The sequence below is a fragment of the Cryptomeria japonica genome, chromosome 9 (genome assembly GCF_030272615.1).
Source record: "Cryptomeria japonica chromosome 9, Sugi_1.0, whole genome shotgun sequence".
Classification (NCBI taxonomy): domain Eukaryota; kingdom Viridiplantae; phylum Streptophyta; class Pinopsida; order Cupressales; family Cupressaceae; genus Cryptomeria; species Cryptomeria japonica.
The window spans coordinates 681,454,721-681,481,184 of NC_081413.1; the positions used below are offsets into that span (position 1 = coordinate 681,454,721).

The following is a 26,464-nucleotide window of genomic DNA, read 5'->3' on the forward strand; positions in this document are numbered from 1 at the left end:
AAATTAAAAATTAAAAAATTTACTTTTCTAAGTTTGACCATAAAGCCAAATTTGCCCTGCTGCCCACTCCCCGCCCAAAACTCAAAAACATGGGTTCAAAACAATTAAAATATTTCTTTTTGTGAATGCAAAACGATAAGTGCCATGAATATCTGTGTAATTTTGAAGGTTTACTCTGCTAAGGATGCTGTCCCCAAATCCCCACTAGGGCATTGCCCCTAGTCCCCCACTGACCTCATTTGATTTGCCACTTACTCTCCAAGTCCAAGCTTGCAAAGTATGCTTCAAAGTTTGCCCACAGGTTTTCATCTACAATATTGCCACCAAATTGGACAGTCTTCCCTAATGTTACTTGATGCTTACTTGTTTTCGTTGCCATCTTGAAGACCACTTTTTCTTTTGGGGGGATGATGTGGCTAGTGTACAATGTCTATTGTTATGTTTCTATAATATGGATGGTGATGATATATTTGAAGAACCATATGACGATGGTTGATTGCTGATGCTTGACATTATTATTTTTTAATCTTAATATATTATATATATCATGAAATTCTAGTTTGACAGACTGACATTGTATGGTGGTTGTGTTTATTATACAATATAAGATGCTATGCGTGGTATTTTGAACTTAAAAACTGCTGAAAATATGCATAAAATTCTAGAAAAACAGTCAACCAATGACCAAGAGACGGGAACAGGAAAAAGAAGTTACTATCTGATTGGTTGCTTCTCAGAATACAAGAAAAAAGGCGCTGAAATGAGGCCAAAAAAGGAATCCATGTCAGAAACTTGAGGAAAGCAAGGTCCATTTTGAATAACGTTTTCATGTCATTCTCATTTCCGAGCTATTTTTGACAAAAAAATGAAGTGTGTCATAACATTTATGGCATCTATGTAGCAAATCACCTAAACAGTGAAGAAGACTAGCAAGCCAAGTAGCCAAGTATCCATGAGGTCCATGGGTTAGGCTTGCACAATCCTAGAATTCTGCATTCAAATAGGATTTACTCAGTGTGTCCAAAGAAATTATATTCTCTAAGTATGTACTATACATTCTTGGCACCACACTAGCTATGGGGAATGCACCCATCTCCCAACCATAGCTAACTAAATAGCTTAGTTACCTAGAAAATTTTACCTTGACCCTTAGTTCTTGTCACCATGTTAGAAACACATCCCTATCTCAAAGACCCAGATGGGGACATTTCCAAAGATTATGAGACTTCAAATGAAGTTCCTCGGTGTCTCTATACGTCTCCAAGAAGCATGCCTTGAAGAATGGGAAACTCCCAATATGGATTCCCATGATTACCATATCCAGCCCAATTTGTCTAATCCAATCCAGATTTTTTTATTTCTATAGAAATTTGATAGACATTTTTTGGGCCTCCCAAACAAATAAAATTTTCAAACCTAGTAACTATGGAGATTTCTCAAATAAATCATATAAATTACAATAGTTATTCCTGAAGTGCTGATATGGTCCAAGGGGTTCAGCTTAATTGGTTAAATCATTGAATTCTCATTATGGAGACCCAAGCTCAAATTTCAAATGGACATCTAATATGGAATTCTAAGTTGTAACTCTTAATATTCCATAGTTGGCTTCCAGTGTGGAGGTTTCTAAATAAGTGGATTTCTAAGTTGCAACTCTTCCATAGCCGGTTTCTAGATATTAGTTTCTATTGGAGTTGAGGAAAAATCAACTCTACAGTTCCCAAAGATCACCTGCATGCAAACCTATCACAGAAGGAGAGAAGCAAAAAAAGCTATGGGGGCCAGAATTCAAAGATCCAGAAAAAATGAGTCATATTGATTGTGCAACAAGAATGCAATTCAATAATTACAGTTTTTATGAAAATACAAAAAGAGAATCCTTATAAAAGGATACTCGAAACCCTAAAAGAGAAAACCCTAAAAAATTATAAGATTCCTAAGTTTAGCTTAAGCATAGAGTATAATAGACTAATAATTAAATAAATAATTATTAGCTAATAAAAGATTACTCTAACAGTTTCATTGTTGTGCTCGCAGGAGCTTCTATTGGTCTTATGTTGATGCTCATTGTAAACCATTAGCAATATAAAAAAATGTGCTGATATTTGGTTGACAAAAGCTAAAAGAAATAAAGAAATATACCTATAGACTTGTAATTGTAACAGAAAGTTCTCTTATCAAATCCCAAAGAGGCACAATGAGAAGCAATAATAAGGCTTAAGCTGTTGTCATGTCCCCTTCTTGAGTGGAAGTTCACTGATGACACTTAGCCTATTTTTTCACCATTTTTCCTATAGGCTAATGAGATAGTAGGAAAAGTGAAAGTTAATTAAATAATTAAATTAAGTTGTTGAAAAGTAAAAATTAAAAGGCAAATTATATTTAAAAAACATGTTTTGAGTGAAATTTTTAAGTGTCACTATATCATGGTGCAAAAAGGTGTTTAAAAAAGACACTTTATTATACGTATTATAACTTCAAGGAATATTTATCAAAAAGATAATAATATTGTTTCATTTCCTCAAAAAATTTATAAATAGGAGGAATGTTTTTGAAAAGGGTCTTCTTGATTTTTAAAGCAATCTTAATTTTCAAGAATGAATGTGTAATATTCTTCTCTTCCCAATGATGCAAACCCTTCCAATTTTCAATGCAATTCCATATAGGGATTGACAATGAGCTTCAACATGCATTGTTTTTATTGCTTCAGTTTTTGGTGTGAGGTTTATCATGTTTGTTTCCAGTTTTATTGTGAAGTTTTGAGTTGCTTTGCAGTGTGATGTTATTGGAGTTTGCAAATGAAAATGATATAATAATATTGACATTTTTATCAATGTAGTTTGAAGTGTTTAGTATCCTACAGGATTAGTGATGCAAATGAAGATGTTGCAGGTTTGACTTCATGTGCTATTTTCGTTTCCTAAGTTTTTTATGTTTTATAGAACAACTTCGGGATGATATTTTCTTTCTGTTGCTTTACACTGTTTTTATTGTGAGAGTATTAGCCTCAGCAATAAGCATGTATGATGGTAAGGTTAATAGAAAAGCTATCCAAAAAGGCCATGTAATGATTATTTATTTAAATATTCACGATTTTGTTCTCCTACTGACTTGCACTCAAACAATTGCAAGACTTCTCATCCTAAGATATCATGGCCCACATAGTCAGACCACCACACAACTCAATATAAGATTAGAATATCAGCTGCATATCCTAAACATATTACAAAACAAGATTTAATAGTAAATAACCATGCATGCATTGGTGCTTTCTGCTTCTAGCTATAAACTATAAATATAAAAAAAACACATATATAGCAAACAATCGTGCAAGCATTTGCTTATGCTGTTTATCATGACAACAGCAATCAGGAATATGTTATTAGCAAAACTTCTCTTTGATACATTTACAAATCTTACCCAAAATGCTGCTGTACTTAAGAATAATGAGAGTATAATATATGTAAACCACCCATGTAGCTGACTATCACCATTGATGGTTAACCTGAGCAAACTCGACCTACAAAATACAATACCAGAATAGTACTATCAAGGATTAAACCAACAACGCCAGTGTAATGAAGATTTTAAAAAATCATTGAAAAACTAAAACAAAATATTGCTGGCCACGCCAAATTTCTGAATTGCAACGTACAAAGATTTGGCAAATAAAACTGAATGAGAACCAATGGCACCAGAGACGACAGCATAGGTGAGAGGAAGTAGTTGATGCCAGTAAGATTTAATATTGTGTCTTCCAAAAATTGAAAGTAGTTGTTCTCCTTTTCTGCAATATGTGCAACAATCAATATCAACTTTTGCACTCTTAAAGCATGTTAAAATCTAAAACATGTAATCAAAATCAGTAGATCCTAAACCCCGCAATTTCTTCAGACACTTGTCTGAAATATATAGAATGGACATCATTCTAAGATGACAATTTGGAGGTCCTTGCACATTCATTAATTTTAAGTGATTATCAAGTGCTTATAATGGATACCATTCCACATTTCCAATAACTCACTAGAACCATATTACACTATCAGACTATCTAACTTGAAGTAATGTAAAAGTAGTTATTTTACATATTCAAAACATAAACAAAAAGTATTTTTTATAAACATTAAATTTATTCTCATTCTTCAGTGAGCCAGAAGCATCAAAAGGTAATTTTTCACTCGTAAATGTATATTACCTGTAAATAGAATGGCTGACTGCAACAATCAATAAAAGACCCAAACAATATAATAGAAATACTTGATTTGTATACTTTTCCATCAATTGCTCTGGTGTATAAACTACAAAAGAACAAAGCAAACTCGTGCAAATTAAGAGTTAAAAAATATTCAAAAAAAATTAATTAAAACAGAAGTTATGAAGAAAGAATAAGAGAACAGAGAGTACCAGGCGATTGATGGTTGCCAAATGCAACAAGAAAGATGTTGCCAAAAACAATAAGAACTGTGGCAAGAAGTACCCTGTGTACAAGTAAGGATCCTGTAATTTTCATACTTGACCTATGAATTTGATTTGAAAAGACTAAATACATATAACCCTACAGGCAAGTATGTTTTATGTCATCTAAATTTTTTTGTGCAACTGAAACATATAAATATAGATTCTTGTTTATAGAATCCAAAATATAGTTACCTTCCTGTCACCTTCTCTTTCAGAACAATATAAGCAAATGCTACATTAGAAATAAACTGCACAGACCCTAGAGCTGCAAGAAGTGACTGCGAAGCACCAATAATGATCAGATAAATTGTTAATATTTTCTCCATATTTCAGAAGGCTTTCAGTGCCTTTATATAAGTGAACAGATTTGCCAACCTGTGCTGCATATCCAAAGGAAATGAAATTGAGACAATTGCCTAGAGCAAATATAAGCAACCCTGCATGTAAAGCATTAAACTAAAAAGGTTACGATAAAGTAAATATGCACAATCCAATAATACACTCTACAATAGATATCAACCTGCAATTAAAAATTGTATGGCTGGACTATGAAACTGGAACATTCTTACCTACTCGCCAAGACTGGAAGTATATGATTGGCTTAAACTCAGCTTTTCCCCCAAACTCTGTAGTTTCCAACAATGCTAATCTCTCTCTCTGCAATGTGTACATGTTGGAAAACAAATTTAAGGCAATTTAATTGCTTTTGGAATTTGCAATATCTCAGACAGATAAGGATCACTTCATGTAAGCTTTCAAATGTTTTCAAATTCAGTTCAGATGAAGCATTTTCATAAAATTGTTATGTTAGTTTGAAATTCTTTTGTCCATGAATCTGTGAACTGAATGAACTACATTTATCACACATTGCCTACCATAATATTTCTAATGCAGAAAGATTTATGTTATTGTCGACAAATGACCAATGACCAAAGTAGGTGTAGTTAGCATAAAATTACTGGGTAAAATTTTGAACTCAACTATATATTATTTACCTGTCAGCTTTCGGTAGTTATTAGGAGTCAGCTGTTAGTGGCTACTGGCGGTTGTGTTCTGCTTGGAAACCGTCGAGTATTTTAAATCACCTTCTCATAGTCAAGGAAAGTAGTCTGATCTTTATAACTCCAAATGAATAAAGCAATTATTGATATTGGTCTACAATTTTTTGGTATGTCCTGATATATTCTATTTACTTTGCAATAAGTAGTCACAGTTTTGGCATAAGTTTTCCATGGTCCAGATAGTATTCAAAAGATTGCTTCCAGAATTGACTATGTACGTAATGTCCCCATTTTTGGTCACTTCAGCATTGTAGTTAGCTCTGGATTTCCAGTGACCATCAGTCATGCCAGAGAAGATGTTTGATGTTGGCAATGAGCTCAGATGGTCTAGAAGACTCTTCGCCACTTTCCCAAGTGAATTCCACCTTATAGTGTGTTCTCCAAGATTCTTGGAGAGAACGTCTATTTATAGTAGGTCACCTAGTCGGGTCCAATTCTCAATGTTCATCATCAGTATAACACTAGTGCAATCAAATTTCGGTTGCAATACTTTTCGACAGTAGTTTTTGTCTTTTTTTCTACAATTCTTAACATTTTTTTAATCTGACTTTTCCCCATTTTTTCCCAATTTTTTAAAACAAATCTTATACTTTTGGTTTGCCGAGTTTTTCCCCAAATAATTTTTGATATTGAAATAATAGAAATTTTGCTATTTTTTCTTCTTGTTCTTTTGATCATCTTTTTTGTTTTACTATAAACTAATGATTTGTTCTAATGTTTTATTGCAGATTCAAGTATAAGCTAATAAAGTTGCACTTGAGGTAACCCACTTATAGGTTTTATTGGATCATTAGGGTGCCCCTTATATTGTTGCCAAGGTGCCTCCAACTCCCATTTCTTCTCAAGGCAACTCTCCTTGTGGGCGGCATCATGAGCGATCTCAATCTACTCATGGCACTTGAGAGGCCCATTCTCAGGCATCTTCTCCTCCTACTAGAAGGGATCATGTGCAGCGGAGCTTGTCGCAACCTACCTCTCACCATTCTAGCCTTCCACCACCTCCTACTAGTGAGCTTACAGGTTGACCTGATTCAAGCAAATTCGCTCAATTGACTGCTGATGTAGCTCAGTGAAAATGATGACAATGATAGTGATGGTTGGGACCCACCAATTGTCACTTCAGACCCCAGTGATCTATGGGGCAAGCATGATAACCAGGATCCTCCTCCTCCTCCATCTGCTTTAGCTCTCACTGCCTAGCAGCTTTTTATTGTTTTTTTTTAATACTTTTATGCTCCAGGTTGCAGCCCCATGTGGACTCTCTAGGAGTGTGACTATTTCCACCCACCTTTTTTTGTGAATATGTGTAAGATTATTGCACTATTCATAAAAAAAAAAGCACATTTCGTGTCCCTTCTATAAAGCTAATTACTGAAGGCAAATATATAGCTTTTGTGCATTTAGTGTTTCTGCAATGCATCATTAGGAAATATCATTTTTTTGTAATCAGGTGCATGTTAATATCAGATCACTTTTAGTGACTCATCTTTTGTAAGTATCGAATTACAATAATTCATCTCTCATGGTCCACTTAGTACACATTGCATTTATAGTTTCTGATGCTAAGGAAATGGATAAAGCTTTTAAACAATGGTTGGGAGAATGTGCAAAGGTTAAAGTGGGGTTTAAGATAGTCAAAGCCAATGTGGGTTTTCTTGTGGAAGGGAGAAGGCATTGAAGGCTTTGTAAGAGCCTTAATGGTTGAGAGGTGACTCTTTCCTTAACCCCTTAAATTTAGAAATGTGCAAACACTTAGAGGGGATTCAGCTAATGATATGGGGTTTAGAAATGATTACGGGGAGGGTTAATGTGCAACTTGCATTTTCTAGAAAATGCAAGTGGATGAGGGGATTTAAATTAAATAAGACAATTATTTAATTTAAATGTATGTGGGAGGATAAAGGGATTTCAATAAATATTAATTTATTTAAATGTGAGATAGGGGGCTTTTAGGATAAGATGAATTAATTAAACAAATATGTATTGTTTATGTATTGTTTATTTAATTAAAAGTCAAAACATGGTTTAATGAATTAAATCAAATAAATTGAATACTTTATTTAGTTAATAAAAGAACATAGCTAAGGTGAAGGGGAATGAATTAATTAAATGTGAAATTAATTAATAGCTGAACGATGATAATTAAACAAATATTAAATTCATTTAATTATGTGGACAGAAATAGGTGTCTATAGTTTCCAACATTAGCAATTAAAAAAACTTACAAAAGAAAAGAAAAACAATTGAATTGATAAGAACTAGTGGTCAAATTTAAATTTTATGCTTAAAATAAAAAAACAGAGTAAAAATATAGAACAGAAAGAAAAATATGTTTTCTTTTGAAGTTCAAAACTGTGTTGTGAACTTTACCCACTTGAATATGATATTTGAACTTACATGGTTTAAGTTGAAATTGACACATTGCGTGGAGTATGGCCTATTAGTTGACTGTTGCACTTAAGTTAGAAAGGTATGTATTAAAGGAGCCATGATAACATTACCACCATATTGTGGAAGTACTGACACAGGCAAGAATGTCCAATCATATCATCCTAAGACTACAACCAAAGAACAACAAAGGAATAAAACCCCACTGAACCAAACAAAACCAAAACAATTCCCTAAACCTATAGGAGAGAATTTTCATTATTCAACCAAATTACATTAATGATAGATGCCTAACACTAAATGTGGTCGCAAATTATTTGCATTAAAAAAATTGAAATCTAAGTTCAGATAACATATCAAAGGTGATGGAACAAACATCAGAGATTTAATGGCCCTAGAGAAATAAGTAACTACAGAGAGGGCGTCAATGGAATCCAGAATGCCACTAGGTAGAAAAGAACATAGTCTTCTGCTTAGAAAAGGTAAAATAAAAAATCCACATTGTAAACAATTTAGTCGAAACTCAAATCAAAATAATGGTGTCACTAAAATGGTGGCTTCCATTCTCAAAGAACCTAGAAATCAATTCTAGTCAATTCTCAACTCAAATAGAAATAATGGTCTCACTGAAATGGTGAATGCAATTCTGAAGAACTAGAACCTGATTTTATTTAATGCTAGCAGAATGTCCAACCGATGTTATCTCATTAGAAATGTTCAAAAGAGAATTTACCTGATTATGACCATGTTTCAAAAGGTTTGTCCCAAAATTTATACCAATGCTTCCAAGCAGATTGATCACTGCTCCTGTAACCCATTCTCCCATTTCAATATAGAAGGGAAATAGACAGCTTCTACTCAAACTCACCCCACAAAGCACCCTCTGTTCCTGATTTAGTTGAATTCTTATAATATTTCACAGCGCAGTTGCCTTTAAATGTGTTGTAGAAAGCCCTGATATCCATATTTGAAACTTTACATGCAGAATGAATCAATCTTCATATCTAATACTCTTGAGATAGAATTAAACCTGCCACCAGATACCAAACACACAGCTTCAACACAGAAATATGCTAGTAGAAATTTTCTAAATTTTTGGAAGCATAATGCTGCAAAGATATGTTCTACATTAAATAAAAACAGTAAAGCAATACTGTAATAGAAAAAAGGTATAGATAACAAAGAGCTATATCAGTATATCTTTAACAAATACCAGGGTTCCTTCATCACTATATGCAAATATTCCTAATTAAGGCTGAAAAATATAATTCTTGACATGAGGAAAAATGCAATATAAGATCTACAATAACCAGCGTTCCAACAAAGGTACTGAATAGCATTGTCCAGATACTAACTCAACAAAAAAGAAATCTCCAAATACAGCCTCACACTTGAAAAGTATTATAGAAACATTTGACCAAAACAAAATTCTTGCACTACGAATCAGATGATAATTAACAATTAAAATAACCATTCCCATATCGCATGCTTATTACATCTACAAGACAGGTTTATGAAGCAAAAAAGATGTAGCTGGAACCAAAATGGTAATCATTCATTTATCATGGTTAAAATTCAGCATTTATGAGAACAGGATGGGAAAATCCATATCAAGAATCCCCCAATATCTAATTTTGTATTCTGAATTTTAACAGAACCATACTTAGACAAAGAGGGAAAACAGTGAGGAGAAATCGATGGTAATTGACTCATTCAGGAAAGCAAGAACAAGAAAACATCAGTGATATAAATAGAATATATAAAAGATGCCAGTGCATATCATTAACATACACTAGTGAGGCAGTAAAGCCTCACTTGTTGTAAGTAACCATGGCCAGTGTGTATGTCTGGAGTTTGTAATTGAAATTCTCAAAAAGGTAAGAAGTGAAAAGTTGGGTTGATAAAAATTAAAATAAAAAATTCTATAACAATAAGGAAAGAGGGGGCTCACCTTGGCCAACAAATAGAAGGGTGGAAAATAGTTGAACCAAGGTGGGCTCAGCTACCTTAGAGGGTTCGAAAGCCCAAAAAGAACACAAAAAGGTAAGCATAACAATTTATTACCTTCCATAAGCCAAGAGTTACAGGGGCTCAAATGGATACTTAAGATTCAAGAATCATAAATGTTAAGAACTATCAATAAATTCCAATTCAGAGATGAGCTTCCGTTGGTAGGAGTACCGACACTACCAAACATCTCACTTGAGGAGTCTAAGGAATCAGCACTACTTAAACTGTGCATAAACTATTTGACTGTTAGGAGAAATAATGACCTAAAACTCAACTGAAAGCTCGCCTCCCTGCATTAGGCTACTTCCCACTGTTAATTTTAAGGCAATTAGGTGTTAATTTGATCAATTTGAATATAATCAGACTATGTATAAATAATGACAGTAATAAAACACAATAAACAAGAACAGTAACAGCAATAAACACAAGACACCAATACCCTAAGAAAACCTCCCTCCTAGAGGTGAAAAACCCAGCCTCAAACTTTAAGATGTATTATATCAATGGTAGGCAATTACAATTTAACTGACTTATCTCTGATTGCTGTTCTAACAGCAAGTTGCCATAATGATAGATAATGCAGCCTGAATCAGAATCTTGACAACTTGATAAGCCCTTGGAGTTCGCCAAAATGCAGACCAACAGAAGGTATCTTTAACAGCCTGAATCAGAATCTTGTCAACTTGATAAACCCTTGGAGTTCGCCAAAATGCAGACCAGCAGATTCGCTAAGGATAGCAGAAATAGATCGCATAAAATGGAAGAGCAGAGCATATCGCTATATGCAAATGTGATTTATTGTTCATCTTGAAGTTGTTATGTATATATACCCTTCTTTGGCGGTGGATCACCTTAGGTCGGCTTGCATTAATATTAATTATTTTTTATTAATATTTACCACATTGGACATTGGTCCAGTCCAATCCCTTTAGCACGTTATACTTTAGGGCCCAGCCCTATTACATATGAATTGCCTTTCACACACCACATTTGGGTCTAGACCAATAATAGTCACATTGAAAATAATACATGCATATTTGATTTTAAATAATCCGAACTTAGCTAATATTTTCAACACCCACTAGTAGAGGCTAATATTTTCAACACCCACTAGTAGAGGCTAATATTTTCAACACCCACTAGTAGAGGTTGTCATGTACAAGTTCAATGCATGCGCATAGACTCACTTTCTACATCAGTGATTAGAATTGTATTTTAAAGGTATTTTTTAAATATCTTGTATTGTGCTGCCATATTTATACTTGAAAAACAACAACATGAAATTAAGTAACTCAATAAGCAATGCAGATTGGCATGGATAGAAATTCAAATAATCATATTTAACTCAGGAAAAAAAAAGGATTTTGAACCACTATGAATTAATGAATGGAATTTTTTCAAAATTAGGATTTTATTAATTCAGTTTCTGCTAAAAACTGAAGATCTGATTATTTTTGTTGACACTTTCAGGTAAGTGTTGTGACATTTTCACACATCACCCCATTGCAAACAGGGACCCCTCTTTTTTGCTTTTTAACTTAGCGTTTTGTTCTAGTTGTCTCGCTTGGCAATAATTTCGTAGTCTTTACCCTTTGTGAGTTTCAGGATTGTAAATTGAGGGTGTCATTGTTAAGCATGCAAACATAGTTGAAAGTTATGGGACTAAACCTTTTGCTTTTCTTGGTAAGTTCTAGATCTTGTTATTTATTTTGAACTAAGTTGCCAGTTCAGATTTAAATTGGGGTTCAAGTTCACCAAACAGTCGATTCTTTTCCTCCAATTCGTTATGTCTCTATATAGCCTACAAATACTTCTTGTGTTATACATAAATATATTAAAAATTGTTAACATATAATAAATTAATTAATAAAAATATATCACATAAAATTAAATCATTATTCATTTCCTATTAAATTAAACCATTTCTTAAGTGAAAAAAATGTAAATATTTTTCAATTATAAACTACTAAGTACCATGTGAAATTTAAAATTAGAGAAACTCCCAAAATAACCCTCAACTACAAATGTATGCAACTGCAACATTTTTAGAGTTTTAGCTTCTTTGTTCAACGATCCAGGCTGTCTTCAGTCAGTTGTGATCATGAAATTTTCTCCAACATTTTGAAGCAAAAATTCTTGGCAGGGGCAATTGAGCAAAGCATTTGATTCTCTCCAATTGAGACATAAGTCATGATTATATGAGTTGTTTAGTCTAGCAAAGATATGATAAACATTAACATGAAATTTACAAAGCTAAACAACACTCAAAAATCTGTTTTTTCAGATTTTTTGGGGGGTTCGTTTGGTAGATTTGTATTTGAGCTGAATCCTAGGTAAACCCAAGGCCATCCTAACCCAAATTGAACCTAGCCAATATAGTCACATAAAAGTGCCAAACTCGATAAACAGATTTTGAAGTTTCAATTATTGATGTGAGAAGCATTTTAATGAAACTTTGGTGCAAGGAAATTGCATGAATGAATTTGGAGCATTTGTTTCTTTCGCCCCAATCTAGTTTTGAATGGATTTTGGTGACTCGTTTAGCTTTTCAATTTCAAAGTCTTCCAATTCATCTTCTTCGTATGAGGCCAAAGCAAAAGAGTTTGTGATTTGAGTAATTCCCTCTATTTGTACCTAAGTTTCTCTTTGAATGCGTATGCCACCTAGGATTTGTCCTCACTCTTCAATACTTCACCTTGGTGATTGGACATTTACACCTTTTTGGTAAGGTTAGTTGTTGTCGTTGGAACTATTGGGAGGTTGTTGCTTCTTATCTCTTAGGTAGCTTCTTTGATCTTGTGGTTGATGCACTAGGAAAACCCTACCTAAATGACCATGTTGATGACAAATCCTACACCAAAAGGGGAAATTTTCATAATCCATTGATATCTCTCAATCTATCCCTTCCATTGTTTACTCTTTGATCTGATAAAACTAGTAATTGCAATTGTGAATAGATTTAACAATGCATACCAAATAAAGTAATATAAATATATCTTTATTCACATGAAATTCTTAAAGTAGACCAAAGATGATCATACAATGATTAAATTGCTTTCACTAACCATACAAAATCCATTTAAAGCACCTAACAATTGCCAAACAAACCACAACTATCGACAATAGCAACTAACTACCTAAAGCTGACACGTGCATTTTCACTTAGGTCTTAAAACATTTTATGTTAACGACATTAACCTCCCCCCCCCCCCCAAAAAGTCGTCTTCTAAACAACAATGAAAAACAAGTAATCAAGTAACATCAAGATTTTCCAAACTTGTGACAACAATATAGATGAAGGACCTTTGGGCCGATGCTTCTTATTGGTAGTAAAAACAATTTGATTGTAACCTAAGGGCTCCACAATAGGTGAACATTATGTGAGGAGATATGGAGAAAGATCTACAATGCTTGTATCAGCTAGAAGTAGAAAGGAAACAAATTGGAGAAACTTAGATCTTCAATAGATTGAAATACACACAGAGCATCAGTAGAGCCAACTTTTTTAGAATTCAAGCCATCAAATGGAGAAGCACTCACGAATGGCCATACAATTTTATAAATGGCAGAGAAGGACCAAACAAACAAGGAGCCAATCTAAATACACACTTGACTCCTAAAAGTGGATCAACTACAAGCACTTCAAAAATATTCCTATCATAAAAATGCAATGTCGTACCCCTAGAGGCCTGGGTTTTGCTTTCTATAAATTCACTAGCTTGGTTGAATAACTCCCTCGTTCCATTGAAACCAGACTCTAAGAGGAGTCAATTGTGAAAGGCTATAGGGATGCACTAAAAGATGCAACTCTTGTGTCAATAGAATAACCTAGCAAAGGTTGTACGACATCAATAGGAAGATGAGAAGGAACAAGTTGTACTCAACAACAGCCAACAAAGGTCATCCAAATGACTGGTTTGCATCCTAAACATCCTATACAACAAATACTAAATAATTGAAATAGTACTTGACAAACCAAACATTGAAGGAAACAGAAAAGTTGTTGGCAATTGACACTCTATTGGTTGGTTTCACTATGTTTTCATTGATGGCAACATGATTTTGGGTTCCGGCTTCATATGGTGTACTGGCAGGCACTTCACAAACTCTACACCAGCACCAGCACCGGCACCAGCACCGGCACCGGCAGGATAGAAGATTTCTTTGGTCACCGACAATGCAAGCTGACATGGTATAGTAAAGGTCATTGGTATTGGAGGTCAACACATCTTGAATCCGGCATCGACAACTTGTTTTAATGTTTATTCATTTATGTTATATGGCCGACATGTAATTTGATATTGTATATATCCTTGTAAGCCGACATAAGGCATAAATTTGTATAGGGTATATAGGGAAGATTGATTAAGATCATTTAGAGATGATAGGGACGTAATGTAATGGACATGGAAATGTAATATGATGCGAAATCATTCTGAGAGACTATGTATGTGAGGAATTCATTGTAAGGGTTATTCCAGTACAGAGGTTTAGGGTTTAAACCGGAACAGACAGAGCTTAAACCGGAACTGTATTCTGGCATAAAAGATGTTATCCTAGTAGTTCACTATTCTCCGGATTGTTGTTTGGTATGTTATGTAGCCAGTGAGGCTCCTATTGTGATTGAGCAGTGTGCTCTAGGCTGTAAGCCTTCCTGCAAATGCAGACCCATCATATATTGTAATATCTCTTCATATGGCCAGTGAATTGATATTGTGGGTCACAAATCCCACCGTGGTTTTTCCTCTTTGAAGTTTTCCACGCATAAATCTGTGTTATGATTCTCATTTATGTGTTTGGCTTATTGGTTGCATTACTTCTTTCAATTCTGTTTATACCGGTATACCGGTTGGTGTATGAATGTTTTGTTAAGGCTAAAATCTACTATTCCAGTATAACACTGATTCAACCCCCCCCCCCTCTCAGTGTTATTGGTTTCCAACAAAAGGAACCTATACACTATCTTGGAGATGTACTACAACTTGCGGCAAAGACCATATGGTGACAAAAGAAACTATAGGTAGTTGTATGATGAAAAAGGAGTTAGGAATGATTTGAGTTTTTAAATGTTTTTTCCCTTGATTGTATGGTAGTAAAGCTTCCATAATTGATTTGCTTGATGCCTCCAATTGGCCATACAAGGGATACTAAAGAAGCTTTAAAATTATTTGTTGTCATTTCCTTTGCCAGTTGTTGTCATATAGTAAGTTTGGGATGTGTTGATGTGGTTTTTAGGACACCTCGAACATAGAATAAAATACTAAGTATTATATCCTCTCTTGAACAAAGAAACCTCATATGCTATATGATGTGATCAAATGAGACAAATCTAAGGTTTACATTGCAAACGATGTGACTTTATGCTCGAGATAAACTCAGTGATATATGATGTGATATTGCTGGAATCACAGGGGACTTACACTTATGAACACAACAGAAACGTGGAATCTTACTAACTCATTTGGAAAATAAAAGATCAAAGGAAAGGGTTAAGAGATCTAATCTAATCCTAAGAATTTAGGAAATGATTGTTGACTCAGTGCACCAAACCAAGCTTTGCTCTGCCATGAGGAAACAACTAAACAAAAATGGTGCAATCTCCTAAGGACAAGCAAATGATTTTCATATCACATATGCACACCAACGTTATGAACAATGAGCATATAGCAATTGAAGTTAAGCTTTTAACCAAGTTCAATCTAACCACACATTGCAATTTGCAATCAACAAACACCAAGTGGTATGAACAAGGTTTCACCATTCATCAACAATAAGATCTTCCATCCATCTAATTAACATCTACACTATGAGAAGTAAAGATTGTGCAACAAGTTGAAATAGCACACCAAATTCACCATAACTTCAATGAAGAAAGTATGTTTATTACAACAAGCCTTGACAACAATCTCCTTTCCTCCTACACTAACTATTCGCTATTAACCTTTACAAATGAGAGGACTGAGCCTTGTAAAGAGGAATCTTTAAAATGAATGGCTTAGATCAATTTGAGATAAATGGACGAGATTACATGACAAAACCCTAATTAGGGTTAATTACAACTAACTCCATTCGACCAATGAAATAATTACAATGAATGGGACACATGTCCATCTTTAAATGCGAACCAATGAGAAAAGAGGTTAGGTATGTTGAACGAACTTCAATGCAACACCATGTGTCACTTTCTCCTTCAAGTGAAGAGTCAAGCTCAATGAACTTGGACAAGTTGACTTGGAAGAATTTGATTGGGTTGATGATGAATAGGAAGCCACCTCATATTACACCATGTAGATCATCACAAAGTGTTGCGATTGAGAAATATCTCTTGATACTCAACATTATCTAGTTGCTTAATGTGATAATGGGGAATATTCCGAAATAACATCATCTTGATCAAGCCAAATTTTTAACTTTTCTTAACTCTTCTAAAACTATCATTCATCCTTGATGACATTTGCATTTCCATTTTCTAACTTGGGAATATCGGCCTTGTATAACACCTCCTATGTATGATACTTGATCTTGACTATCAAGATGTCTTCACTTGACTTAAATGGCTTGCCTTGATCACATTTGCATCCTTACATCATGCTTGGGAATATACCTCCTTGCATAGCATCTTGTTTACTCATGAATGGAATAGATTGTTTGCCACATACGGGTAAACCTTAAATGCAGAACGTAAATGCACAGAACATAATAGAAATATATTAAATAACCAGTCTTTGTATTAATTCAACAGTCCATGTACATCAAGTGCTTATAACATTACATCTGATACGACTATCATGATGCCACTTCGAAGGAAAGGTACGCAATATATAATAGCCGAAGGGGTGCAACCAACCGTCGCGTCCAATTGCCCTTCGGGACGACTAACTAACTGACCACCATAACTCATTATTACCGTTGACAACATAAACATAATATGACAACATAACTTAATGATTATTCCCGACAACATCATCCCCCCCAAGAAAAGAAGTCATCTCTGGACGACGTAATACAAAATAGAGATGACATTAAACAAAACCAAGGTAGAGAACTGCTGACGCCAATCGAGCCCGAAACTTATACACTTGCTGCGTCCTCGCCTGAAAACCCTTTTCTGCTACCATCTGATGCTCAAGTGTGGATTTCACCATTATTGCTTCCTTTGACATCACAGCCCTCCTGTGCTTAAACCAAACTTGTCTACAAAACACGCTTTTCAGTCTCAGCCTCCACCAACTGCTACTCAAATGATACTGTCTTCCCTAGCCAATTTGTCCTCAATAGCCACCCGTGCTGCCCTCTCTGCATCCACCAAGGCAACCTCACGTCCAGTCGAGACATACTCCAAGTTCCTCAAGCGTACCATTCCTACCTGGAGGTGGCCACAACCCTCTGGCACAAAGGCTAGGAGGCACCTCAAATCCTCCATCACACTCCCCAAAGGCTGCTAATTGAACTGAATAACTCTCTGGTGTCATACAATTGCGCGGACCCGCAACACCTTCCCTCACCAATGCTTAGCTTCAGGCTTCCTTCTCACAGTACGGACAACCACAACACTTACTGTGACATCTCTAATGCCCTTCGCCCAACTCCAACAAGTGTACTCCACTCTAATATTTTCAGTGTCCTGGCTCCAGATGTCATCAAATAATTTTTTCAATCTGGTCGTCGTCGTTTTTTTTTCCTGTAATGTCCCCGATGGCACCCCGTACAGTCAACAACAACACTGACACCTCCAATCGTACGGCCACCTTCCCGTGCGGTCAACACCCCTCCACCGTACGGCTGTGTTTGTTTGTGCGGTGCTACGTTTTATGTCTCCGTCCACGCTCCGCGTCTTTATTCCTTGCGGCAGCGGTTGTTGTCGGGAATAATCATTATGTTATGTTGTTATGTTTATGTTGTCGTCGGTAATAATGTGTTACGGCAGTAAGTTAGTTAGCCGACGGGTAGGTAGTTGGAGTCGCGACGGTTGTGTCGAACCCCTTCGACTGTCATATATTGTACCACCTCTAGGTGTTGGAGGACATGTAATATTGACGACAGATATAATATGAACATCCTTTGACATTAATGGCAAGATTATTCTGGTACTTCTTTTGTATTTGCATTGTGCATTACTGTTCGATTTTTGTATTCTTCCTGTTTACCCAGTGAGGTAAACATTTGGCGCCGTTGCCTAGACGAACTCGGAACGGAAGACACGGATGGCGCACAGACCCAATGGGCCTACCCGTTGGTGAAATAAACCCAGAATTCGACGATGCCCAAACAGAACTCTACGTAGGAGAAGACACCGCGACAAGAGAATTTTCAATTCTACTCCAAGTAGCCATTCAGACCTACGTGCGACGAGAGGCGGCGGAGGCGGAAGTCCCACCAAGTGCCGTGTGGACAGCGTTGGAAGTGAGTCCGGAGGTAAATCGGTTGATGAACCATCTCCCCCGATTGCTAGCACAAGCATCGTTGGCACAACAAGCTCGCCTGGAGGAGATTGCCCGGGAGGAGCGACGCCAAGAAATTTTGCAATAGTACGAGGAACGGGAAGCAGAACGAGATGGCGCCAGGTCAGGGGCATTTGAACCATGAGCCATACGGGACGGACTAAAGAACACTTATTGTAATAATTATGTCATATTGTTGGCATAAACTTGTCTTCCACATTATGAATGAATAAAAGTGTTCTACTTTTTATGTCATTAAGTATATAGGAAGCTGTTGGGAATTAATGCCCAATACACTGAATAAAGACAAAAATAAGCAACAATATATAGATGAACGTGCACTAGCCCAACGTGCCTTGATCCTTGAACAGCAAGCGGAAAGGCGACAGAGATATAAGCGAAGAGAGGAGGAACGCTCCGAAGGGGACGGTGAGGCCAGCGGCCACCCACGGAGTCGGGAGGAGTTACTTGCGGAAACCCGCCGCAGGATAGAGTGTACCAAAACTCAGTTGAGGGAGTTGAGGGACTTGCCACACACACCAGAGGCTAGCAAAACTCCAAGGAGTGGGGAGGAGGCAGGAGAGGGAGAAGACACCGGGGCTGCCAGGAGTGTCGGAGGGACACCAGGGCACGGCAGTCAAGCACCCCTTATAGGATCTGACCCATCCGGAGTAGGACAACAGCCACCAGTAGTAAAAAGGCAAGGTATGGCACAAAAACAAAAACTTCCAAAGTTCCATGGGGATGGGAAAGAAGACCCTATCCGCCACTGTCGCACTTGTGAAACAATTTGGGGAGCAAATGGTGTTACTGATGAGGACGAGTGGGTAACACAGTTCCCCGCAACCCTGAGGGGCGTAGCCATCGACTGGTTTTCGGATACGGATAAGGCTAAGATTAGCACATGGGCAGACTTGAAAAAGGAATTTCAAGCAGAGTTTCGTCTCCTAAGAGACGATAATGAGATCGTAGCCGAAATCTACGGCACGAAACAGAGAAAGGACGAGACTGTTCGAACCTACAGCCGGCGGCTCAAAGAGCTACTAGGAAAGATGGAGAACCAACCGGCAGACGGACTGAAAAAACGGTGGTTCGTGGAAGGTCTAAAGAAATCCCTTAGACGAAAAATGAAGATAGTACCTCCCTCTTCATATTCCGACGCCTATAATAGGGCAATGGATTTAGAAAGTGAACAGAAGACGTCCAAGAAGAAGAAAAATAAATCCTCGTCGGAGGATGATTCCTCTTCTGACAAAAGCGATAGCAGTGATGACGACTCTAAACGGAAGGTACAGGCTCTCCAGAAAGATATGGAGCGAATGATGAGAGAGATAAAGGCAACCAAAGGAAGCACAAGCAAGGGCGACGAAGGGGAGTTATGGTGCACGGACTGCCGTACCGACGGACACACCAAGGGGTCTTGTCCGAAAAAAGCATTTTGTGATATTTGCCAGATTGCCAGACACCTTACCAAGGAGTGTCCGTACAATATGAGGACCCGTAACCAACAGGTTCTCTTTACAGAACCATCTGCGTCAGCCGGCACGTCCCAGCCTGCGAGCAACAACGCCTCGTCTGGTGGCTATCGAAACAACAGGCGAGGGAGAGGTAATAATAACAATACGAACAATAACGGAAGCCGTCTCCAGTATGACGCCAAGGGCCAGCCAATTATCCAATGTAGGGCCTGTAATCAGTGGGGGCACTTCGCCCGTGATTGCACGAAGGAAGCCACCCCTCAGCACCTCTGCCGTTGGTGCGGGCCAGGCGACCATGAGGACGCAAATTGCCCGCAGGCAGGGGTTAATCTCCTCAACATTGAGAAGGCTGAGAAGACTGGTGAGAAAGAAGTACTGGCGATCACCCGCGCCCAAACGAAAAAAGCCACTTATCCCGACCCCCGTACGGAGAAGGAGAGATTACGAGAGGCAAAGGCCAATATTGAACGTGAGATGACGACCGAACGACGGGACAACTAGGTGGCGAGTACATCATCCTGTACGAAAGCAGAAAATAACATCATTGGGCAAATCTTGCAGATGGAGGTGCCGATAAAGGTAAAAGACCTTCTAGACTCTATGCCACAATTGAGGACTGCCATCCTCACCAATGTGCAAAGCACCGCATTATTGAGTTCACCACAGGGAGGGGTTCCCGCCACCGCATCGTCGAGTGCACCACAGGTAGGGGTTCCCGCCACCGCTTCGAAGAGTACACCACAAGTGGAGGTTTCCGTTAGCCCTTCGACTGACCCGATGTTACTAGCCGTGAGCAGTGGTAGACACCCAGCTGTGGTAGAAATGGGTATCCATAGGACCATTCTGAAGGACACCATTGTGGACGGTGGATCTGGGGTGAATGTACTACCAGAAGAAACATGGAAGCGGCTAGGGAAGCCCACCCTATGGCCACCCACATTCAACCTGGTGGGAGCGGACCAACACGGCATTAAGCCACTCGGCCTGTTGATGGCCCAGCAAGTGACAATTGGTACGCAACCATTCTTGTTAGATTTCGTGGTTATTCCCTCGAAGAAGAAAGGCTATGACGCCATCCTGGGGAGAGTGTGGTTGATCAACGCGAGGGTAAACCACAATTGGAAGAAAAATACACTTTCCATGGAGAAGGGAGGACAAAAATATACCATTGACCTACACACCCAAGATGTCGGCGAAGAGCTCGCCTCTTCCGACTCGGACTCAGAGGACTCTAATAAAGGGGAAGGGGGTCCCGATGAAAGTAAGGGCAAGAACGCGATGGAGCCGAACAGTGAAGGGGTGCTAGAATTGGAGGGATGTTCTGAAGATGAGGTTTGCTCGACTAACGGGCTCTTCCATTGGCAAATGGAGGATTACGAAATGTTCCAAAGCTACAGGCTCGAATTAGAGGAACCAGAGCAACCAACAGAGGTGTACCTGCCGGAATACAAAGAATATTGGAAGGGAGATGCCCCAAACCCTGGCGACGTAAATAATCCGAAGAGTGTCGGCAACGATTGGAATCCTGTGTGGAAGGCCGCAGCCTTCAAAATCTTTATTATTCTTCTTCTTCTTATGTACGGGAAGGAGACCATGGTCCCTGTAGAATTTGTGGTTCTAGGTCTTCGGATGGCCATGGAAAATAAACTCACCACCAATAGGTTCAAATTGAAACCCTACCACGAGAAGCGCGTAGGGGACCCGAGAGGCCGGAAGGACACCCGGGAGTCCAGAGGGGGACCCGAGAGGATGGAAGGGGACCCGAGAGGCCGGGCAAGCGACTCGAGAGGCACGGGACAAAAGCAGGAGACTTTTGGGCGAGGAAAACTGAGAAGGATGAAGAGCGATTCCAGAGACAGGGGTCTCGAGCCGAAGACTCTCTAGACAACTTGAAAAAAAAAAAAAATGGGAAAAATCGCACGGTCGTATGATAGCGACCGTACGGTCAAAAAAAGTACAGTCGTATGACAGGCGACCGTACGGTAAAAAAAATTTTAAAAAAAAGAAAGAAAGAAAAAGTGGCCACCGTACGGTGGACACAGCAGATGGCACCACCGTGCGGTGGAACCATCGATGGTGGGACCACCGTGCGGTGGGACCACCGTGCGGTGGCACCACCGTGCGGTGGCACCATCGTGCGGTGGGACCACCGTGCGGTGGAGCAACCGTGCGGTGGAGCCACCGTGCGGTGGGAGCCACCGTGCGCAGTCACCAAGCAGCCCGCGGAAGAATAAAACGCCGCACACCGCCGAGGAAAGGAAGAAGCGACCACACCGCACAGCCGACCTTGGCAATAAAACCCCGCGGAGGAAGAAGACACCGAACACGGCCGAAGGCACATCACTGCGCAGCCAGGGAAAGGGACGCACCGCACGGCCGGATCAATACACACAGCCCACGAGCTACCGCAGGGAGTGAAGCGGACGGATGGGGTCGAGGGTTCTTACAGATTGATCCGCCGCTTAGGGAGAGCGGGATTTCACACAATTCCACACAGCCACGTAAGGGCAAAACGATCGCCACAGGTAGACCAAGCAGCCGCACGATTGGAGGTGGTATGGCAGTTTGAAGCCAGGACACTGGAAATTCGGAGTGGAAAAGAAGGGTTTTGACATCATAAAATATCACAGAAATGATGCGCGCCATGGACTTCCGTGGGGTTCTGAAGGTTGTAACTTGGTGTTAGCGGCGGGGGTGCTGCCCCTCGACCCCGCCCTGTACTGCGACAGGGAGCGCACCTGGGGCGCTGCCCCAGGACCCCGCGAGGGGCGCTGCCCCTCGACCCCGCGGGGGCGCTGCCCCAAACCCCGTGAGGGGCGCTGCCCCTCGACCCCGCTGGGGGCGTTGCCCCCAGGCCCCCAGTTTATTTTGAGCTACAAAAGACCACGGGAAGTGTTGTGGTTGTCCGTATTGTGAGAAAGAAGCCTGCAGCTAAGCATTGGCGGGGAAGAAATAAGCCGTAGAGGGAGACGGATTTGGGGGTTGCGAACAAACAGAGTTTGAGGGAAGGCATTGCAGGTCCGCACAGTTGTATGACACCAGGGAGTTATTCAGTTCAGTTTTTAGCCTTTGGGGAGTGTGATGGAGGATTCGAGGTGTCTCCTAGCATTTGTGCCAGTGGATTGTGGCCACCTCTAGGCATGACTCGTACGCTTTGAGGAACTCGGAGGATGTCTCGGCTGGACGTGAGGTTGCCGTGGTGGATGCATAGAGGGCTCGGGAGGAGCTGACCACCAGGTTGGAGGCACTAGTCGCGTGAGACTTAGTTCAACGTACCCAGGAGTTGGATGCCGGGAGAGCAGCACGGGTGGCTATCGAGGACAAATTGGCTAGGGAGACAATATCAATTGAGTAGCAGTTGGTGGAAGCTGAGACTAGAAAACGTGTTTTGTAGACAAGTTTGGGTTAGGCACAGGAGGACTGTGATGGCAAAGGAAGCAATATTGGTGAAATCCGCACTTGAGCATCGGCTGGTAGCAGAAAAGGTTTTCAGGCGAGGACGCAGCAAGTGTATAAGATCTGGGCCCGACTAGCGTCAGTAGTTCCTGTCGTTCATCTCTATTTTGTATTAAGTCGTCGGAGTCGACTTCTTTTCTTGGGGGGGATGATGTTGTCGGGAATAATCATTATGTTATGTTGTTATGTTTATGTTGTCATCAGTAATAATGTGTTACGGCGGTAAGTTAGTTAGCCGACGGGTAGGTAGTTGGAGTCGCGACGGTTGTGTCGAACCCCTTCGGCTGTCATATATTGTACCACCTCCGAGTGTTGGAGGACATGTAATATTGACGACAGATATAATATGAACATCCTTTGACATTAATGGCAAGATTATTCTGGTACTTCTTTTGTATTTGCATTGTGCATTACTGTTCGATTTCTGTATTCTTCCTGTTTACCCAGTGAGGTAAACAGCGGTGATTTCCACCGCACGGTGGTCCACCGTACGGTGGTTCCACAGCCGATGGTCCCACCGTCGGTGGTGCCACTGCACGGTGGTCCCACAGTCGGTGTTGCCACCGCACGGTGGTGCCACCGTCGGTGGTCCCGCCGCTGGTGTTGCCACCACACAGTGGTGCTACCATACGGTGGTTCCACCGTGGCTTTCTTCCTTTTTTTTTTTTAATTTTTTTGCAGCCGTACGGTCCACTGCTGTACGGCCGTACTTTTTTTTTTTTTTTTTCTAATTTCCTAATTTAGTTGTCTAGAGAGTCGTCGGCTCGGGTCCCCTGTCTCTGGGATCGCCCTTCATCCTTCTCGGTTTTCCTCGCCCAAGAGTCTCCCACGTTGGTCCCGTGCCTCTCAAGTTGCCTGCCCGGCCTCTCGAGTCCCCCTCCGGCCTCTCGAGTGTCCTTCCGGCCTCTCAGGTCCCCTACGCGCTTCGCGTGGTAGGGTTTCAATTTGGATCCGTTGGTGGCAAGTCTATTTTCAATGGCCATCCGAAGACCTGGAACCACAAATTCTGCAGGGACCACGGTCTCCTTCCCGTACATAAGAAGAAGAAGAAGAATAAAGATTTTGAAGGCTGTGGCCTTCCACACAGGGTTCCAATCGTTGCCGACACGAATGATCTTCGAATTCTCTATGTCACCGAGGTTTGGGGCGTCTCCCTTCCAATATTCTCTGTATTCCGGCAGGTACACCTCCTCTATTGCTTGCTCTGGTTCCTCTACTTTGAGCCTGTAGCTTTGAAACATTTCGTGATCCTCCATCTGCCAATGGAAGAGCCCGTTCAATGACCCCGTCTCATCCTCAGAGCACTCTCCTAGTTTGCGAATCCCTTCGTCGTTGGGCTCCCTGCAGCCCCGTCCTTCGTCCCTCAGGTCGCCTTTTCCTTCACCCTCTGATTCCGAAGATGATGCCAGTTCCTCGTCGACAACCTGGGTACTCAGATCAATGGTGTACTTCCGCCCCCCTTTCTCCATAGAAAGGGTGTTCTTTTTCCAGTCGTGGTTCACCTTTGTCGTAACCAGCCACCCTCTGCCTAAGATGGCGTCGTACCCCTTCTTCTTGAGTGGGATTACCACAAAATCTAGTATGAAGGGTTGCGTGCCAATGGTGACCGGCTGGGCCATCAGGGTGTCGAGTGGCTTGATGTCGTGTTGGTCTGCACCTACCAAGTTGAACGTGGGTGGCCATAGTGTTGGCTTCCCCAGCTTCTTCCACGTATCCTCTGGCAGTACATTCACCCCCGAACCTCCGTCCACGATGGTGTCCTTGAGGATAGCCCCGAGAATTCCCATCTCTACTACAGCATGATGCTAACCACTATTTAAGGCCAACAACATTGGGTCAACCGAGGGGATGACCGGAACTTCCGCCCGTGTGGCACGCAAAGGTGCCTGCGCAGTGGTTTGTATGGAACTAGAAATGGCGATTCTTAATTGTGGCATTGTTTCTAGAAGGTCCTTTACCCTTATAGGTACTTCCATCTGCAGTACTTTCCCAGTGATGTTATTTTCAGCTTCCGTACGGGATGATGTACTCGCCACCTTGTTGTCCCGTCGTTCGGCCGTCATCTCACGTTCAATATTGGCCTTTGCCTCCCTTAATCTCTCCTCCGTACGGGGGTCGAGATAAGTGGCCTTTTTCGTCTCGGCGCAGGTGATCGCCAGTACTTCTTTCTCACCAGTCTTCTCAGCCTTCTCAATGTTGAGGAGATTAACCCCTGCCTTTGGGCAATTTGCATCCCCATGGTCGCCTGGCCCACACCATCGGTAGAGGTGCTGAGGGGTGGCTTCCTTCGTGCAATCACGAGCGAAGTGCCCCCACTGATTACAGGCCCTACATTGGATCATTGGACGGGCCTTGGCGTCATACTGGATACGGCTTCCGTTATTGTTATTGTTGCTATTCCTTCCGCCGCCACGTCTGTTGTCCCGGTAACCTCCAGATGATGCCATTGTGTTGGTTTGCTGGGCCGTACCCGCTGGTGTGGATGTTGTGGCCTGCTCCGTGAACAACACTTGGCTCATTTGCGTGCTTCGGGTTTTCATGTTGTATGGGCATTCCTTGATGGAGTGTCCCATCACTTGGCAAATCTCACAAAAGGCCTTCTTCGGGCAGGTGCCTTTTGTGTGGCCTTCTTCCTTACAACCAGTGCACCACACGTCTTCATTTTTGCTCGTGCTTCCTTTCATGTTCTTAAATTCCTTCAACATACGGTGCATATCCTTTTGAAGAGGTCGCACCTTCTTACTTGATGATTCGTCGCTGCTGCTTTCTCCCGAGGACTCCTCTTCTCCAGAGGACTTGTCCTTTTTCTTCCGCGATGTTTTGTCTTCGCTTTCCAAGACCATCGCGCGGTTGTATGCATCATCGTATGAAGTGGGCGGTACAATTTTCATCTTCCTCCGCAAGGATGACCGCAACCCCTCCACGAACCATCTCTTCTTTAGTCCGTTAGCCGACTGGTTCTCCATCTTCCCCAATAACTCCTTTACCCGTCGGTTGTATGTTCGCACTGTTTCGTGCTTTCCCTGCTTTGTGCTTAATATCTCTGCCACAATCTCATTATCATCTCGAAGGAGTCAAAACTCCTCAAAAGCTTTCTGTAGGTCGTCCCATGTTCCCACCTTTGTTTTATCCACATCAGAGTACCAATCAATGGCTACTCCTCTCAGGGTGG

The 26,464-nt window shown here is 40.4% G+C and overlaps 1 protein-coding gene across 4 annotated transcripts in view; it reads right to left on the reverse strand.

The window, feature by feature from the left end:
- Nucleotides 1–26,464, reverse strand: part of LOC131073983 (probable magnesium transporter NIPA8) — a 100,036-nt gene that overhangs the window by 45,357 nt on the left and 28,215 nt on the right. For all 4 annotated transcript variants that reach the window (XM_058010523.2, XM_058010526.2, XM_058010524.2 and 1 more), the window contains 8 exons: nt 8,641–8,937; nt 5,028–5,115; nt 4,834–4,895; nt 4,651–4,736; nt 4,405–4,478; nt 4,196–4,298; nt 3,656–3,787; nt 3,421–3,520 (listed from right to left, as the gene is read on the reverse strand). In XM_058010523.2, coding sequence (XP_057866506.1) covers nt 3,421–3,520; nt 3,656–3,787; nt 4,196–4,298; nt 4,405–4,478; nt 4,651–4,736; nt 4,834–4,895; nt 5,028–5,115; nt 8,641–8,733 — 738 coding nt within the window. In that variant the 5' untranslated portion in view covers nt 8,734–8,937. The remainder of the gene's footprint in view (nt 1–3,420; nt 3,521–3,655; nt 3,788–4,195; nt 4,299–4,404; nt 4,479–4,650; nt 4,737–4,833; nt 4,896–5,027; nt 5,116–8,640; nt 8,938–26,464) is intronic.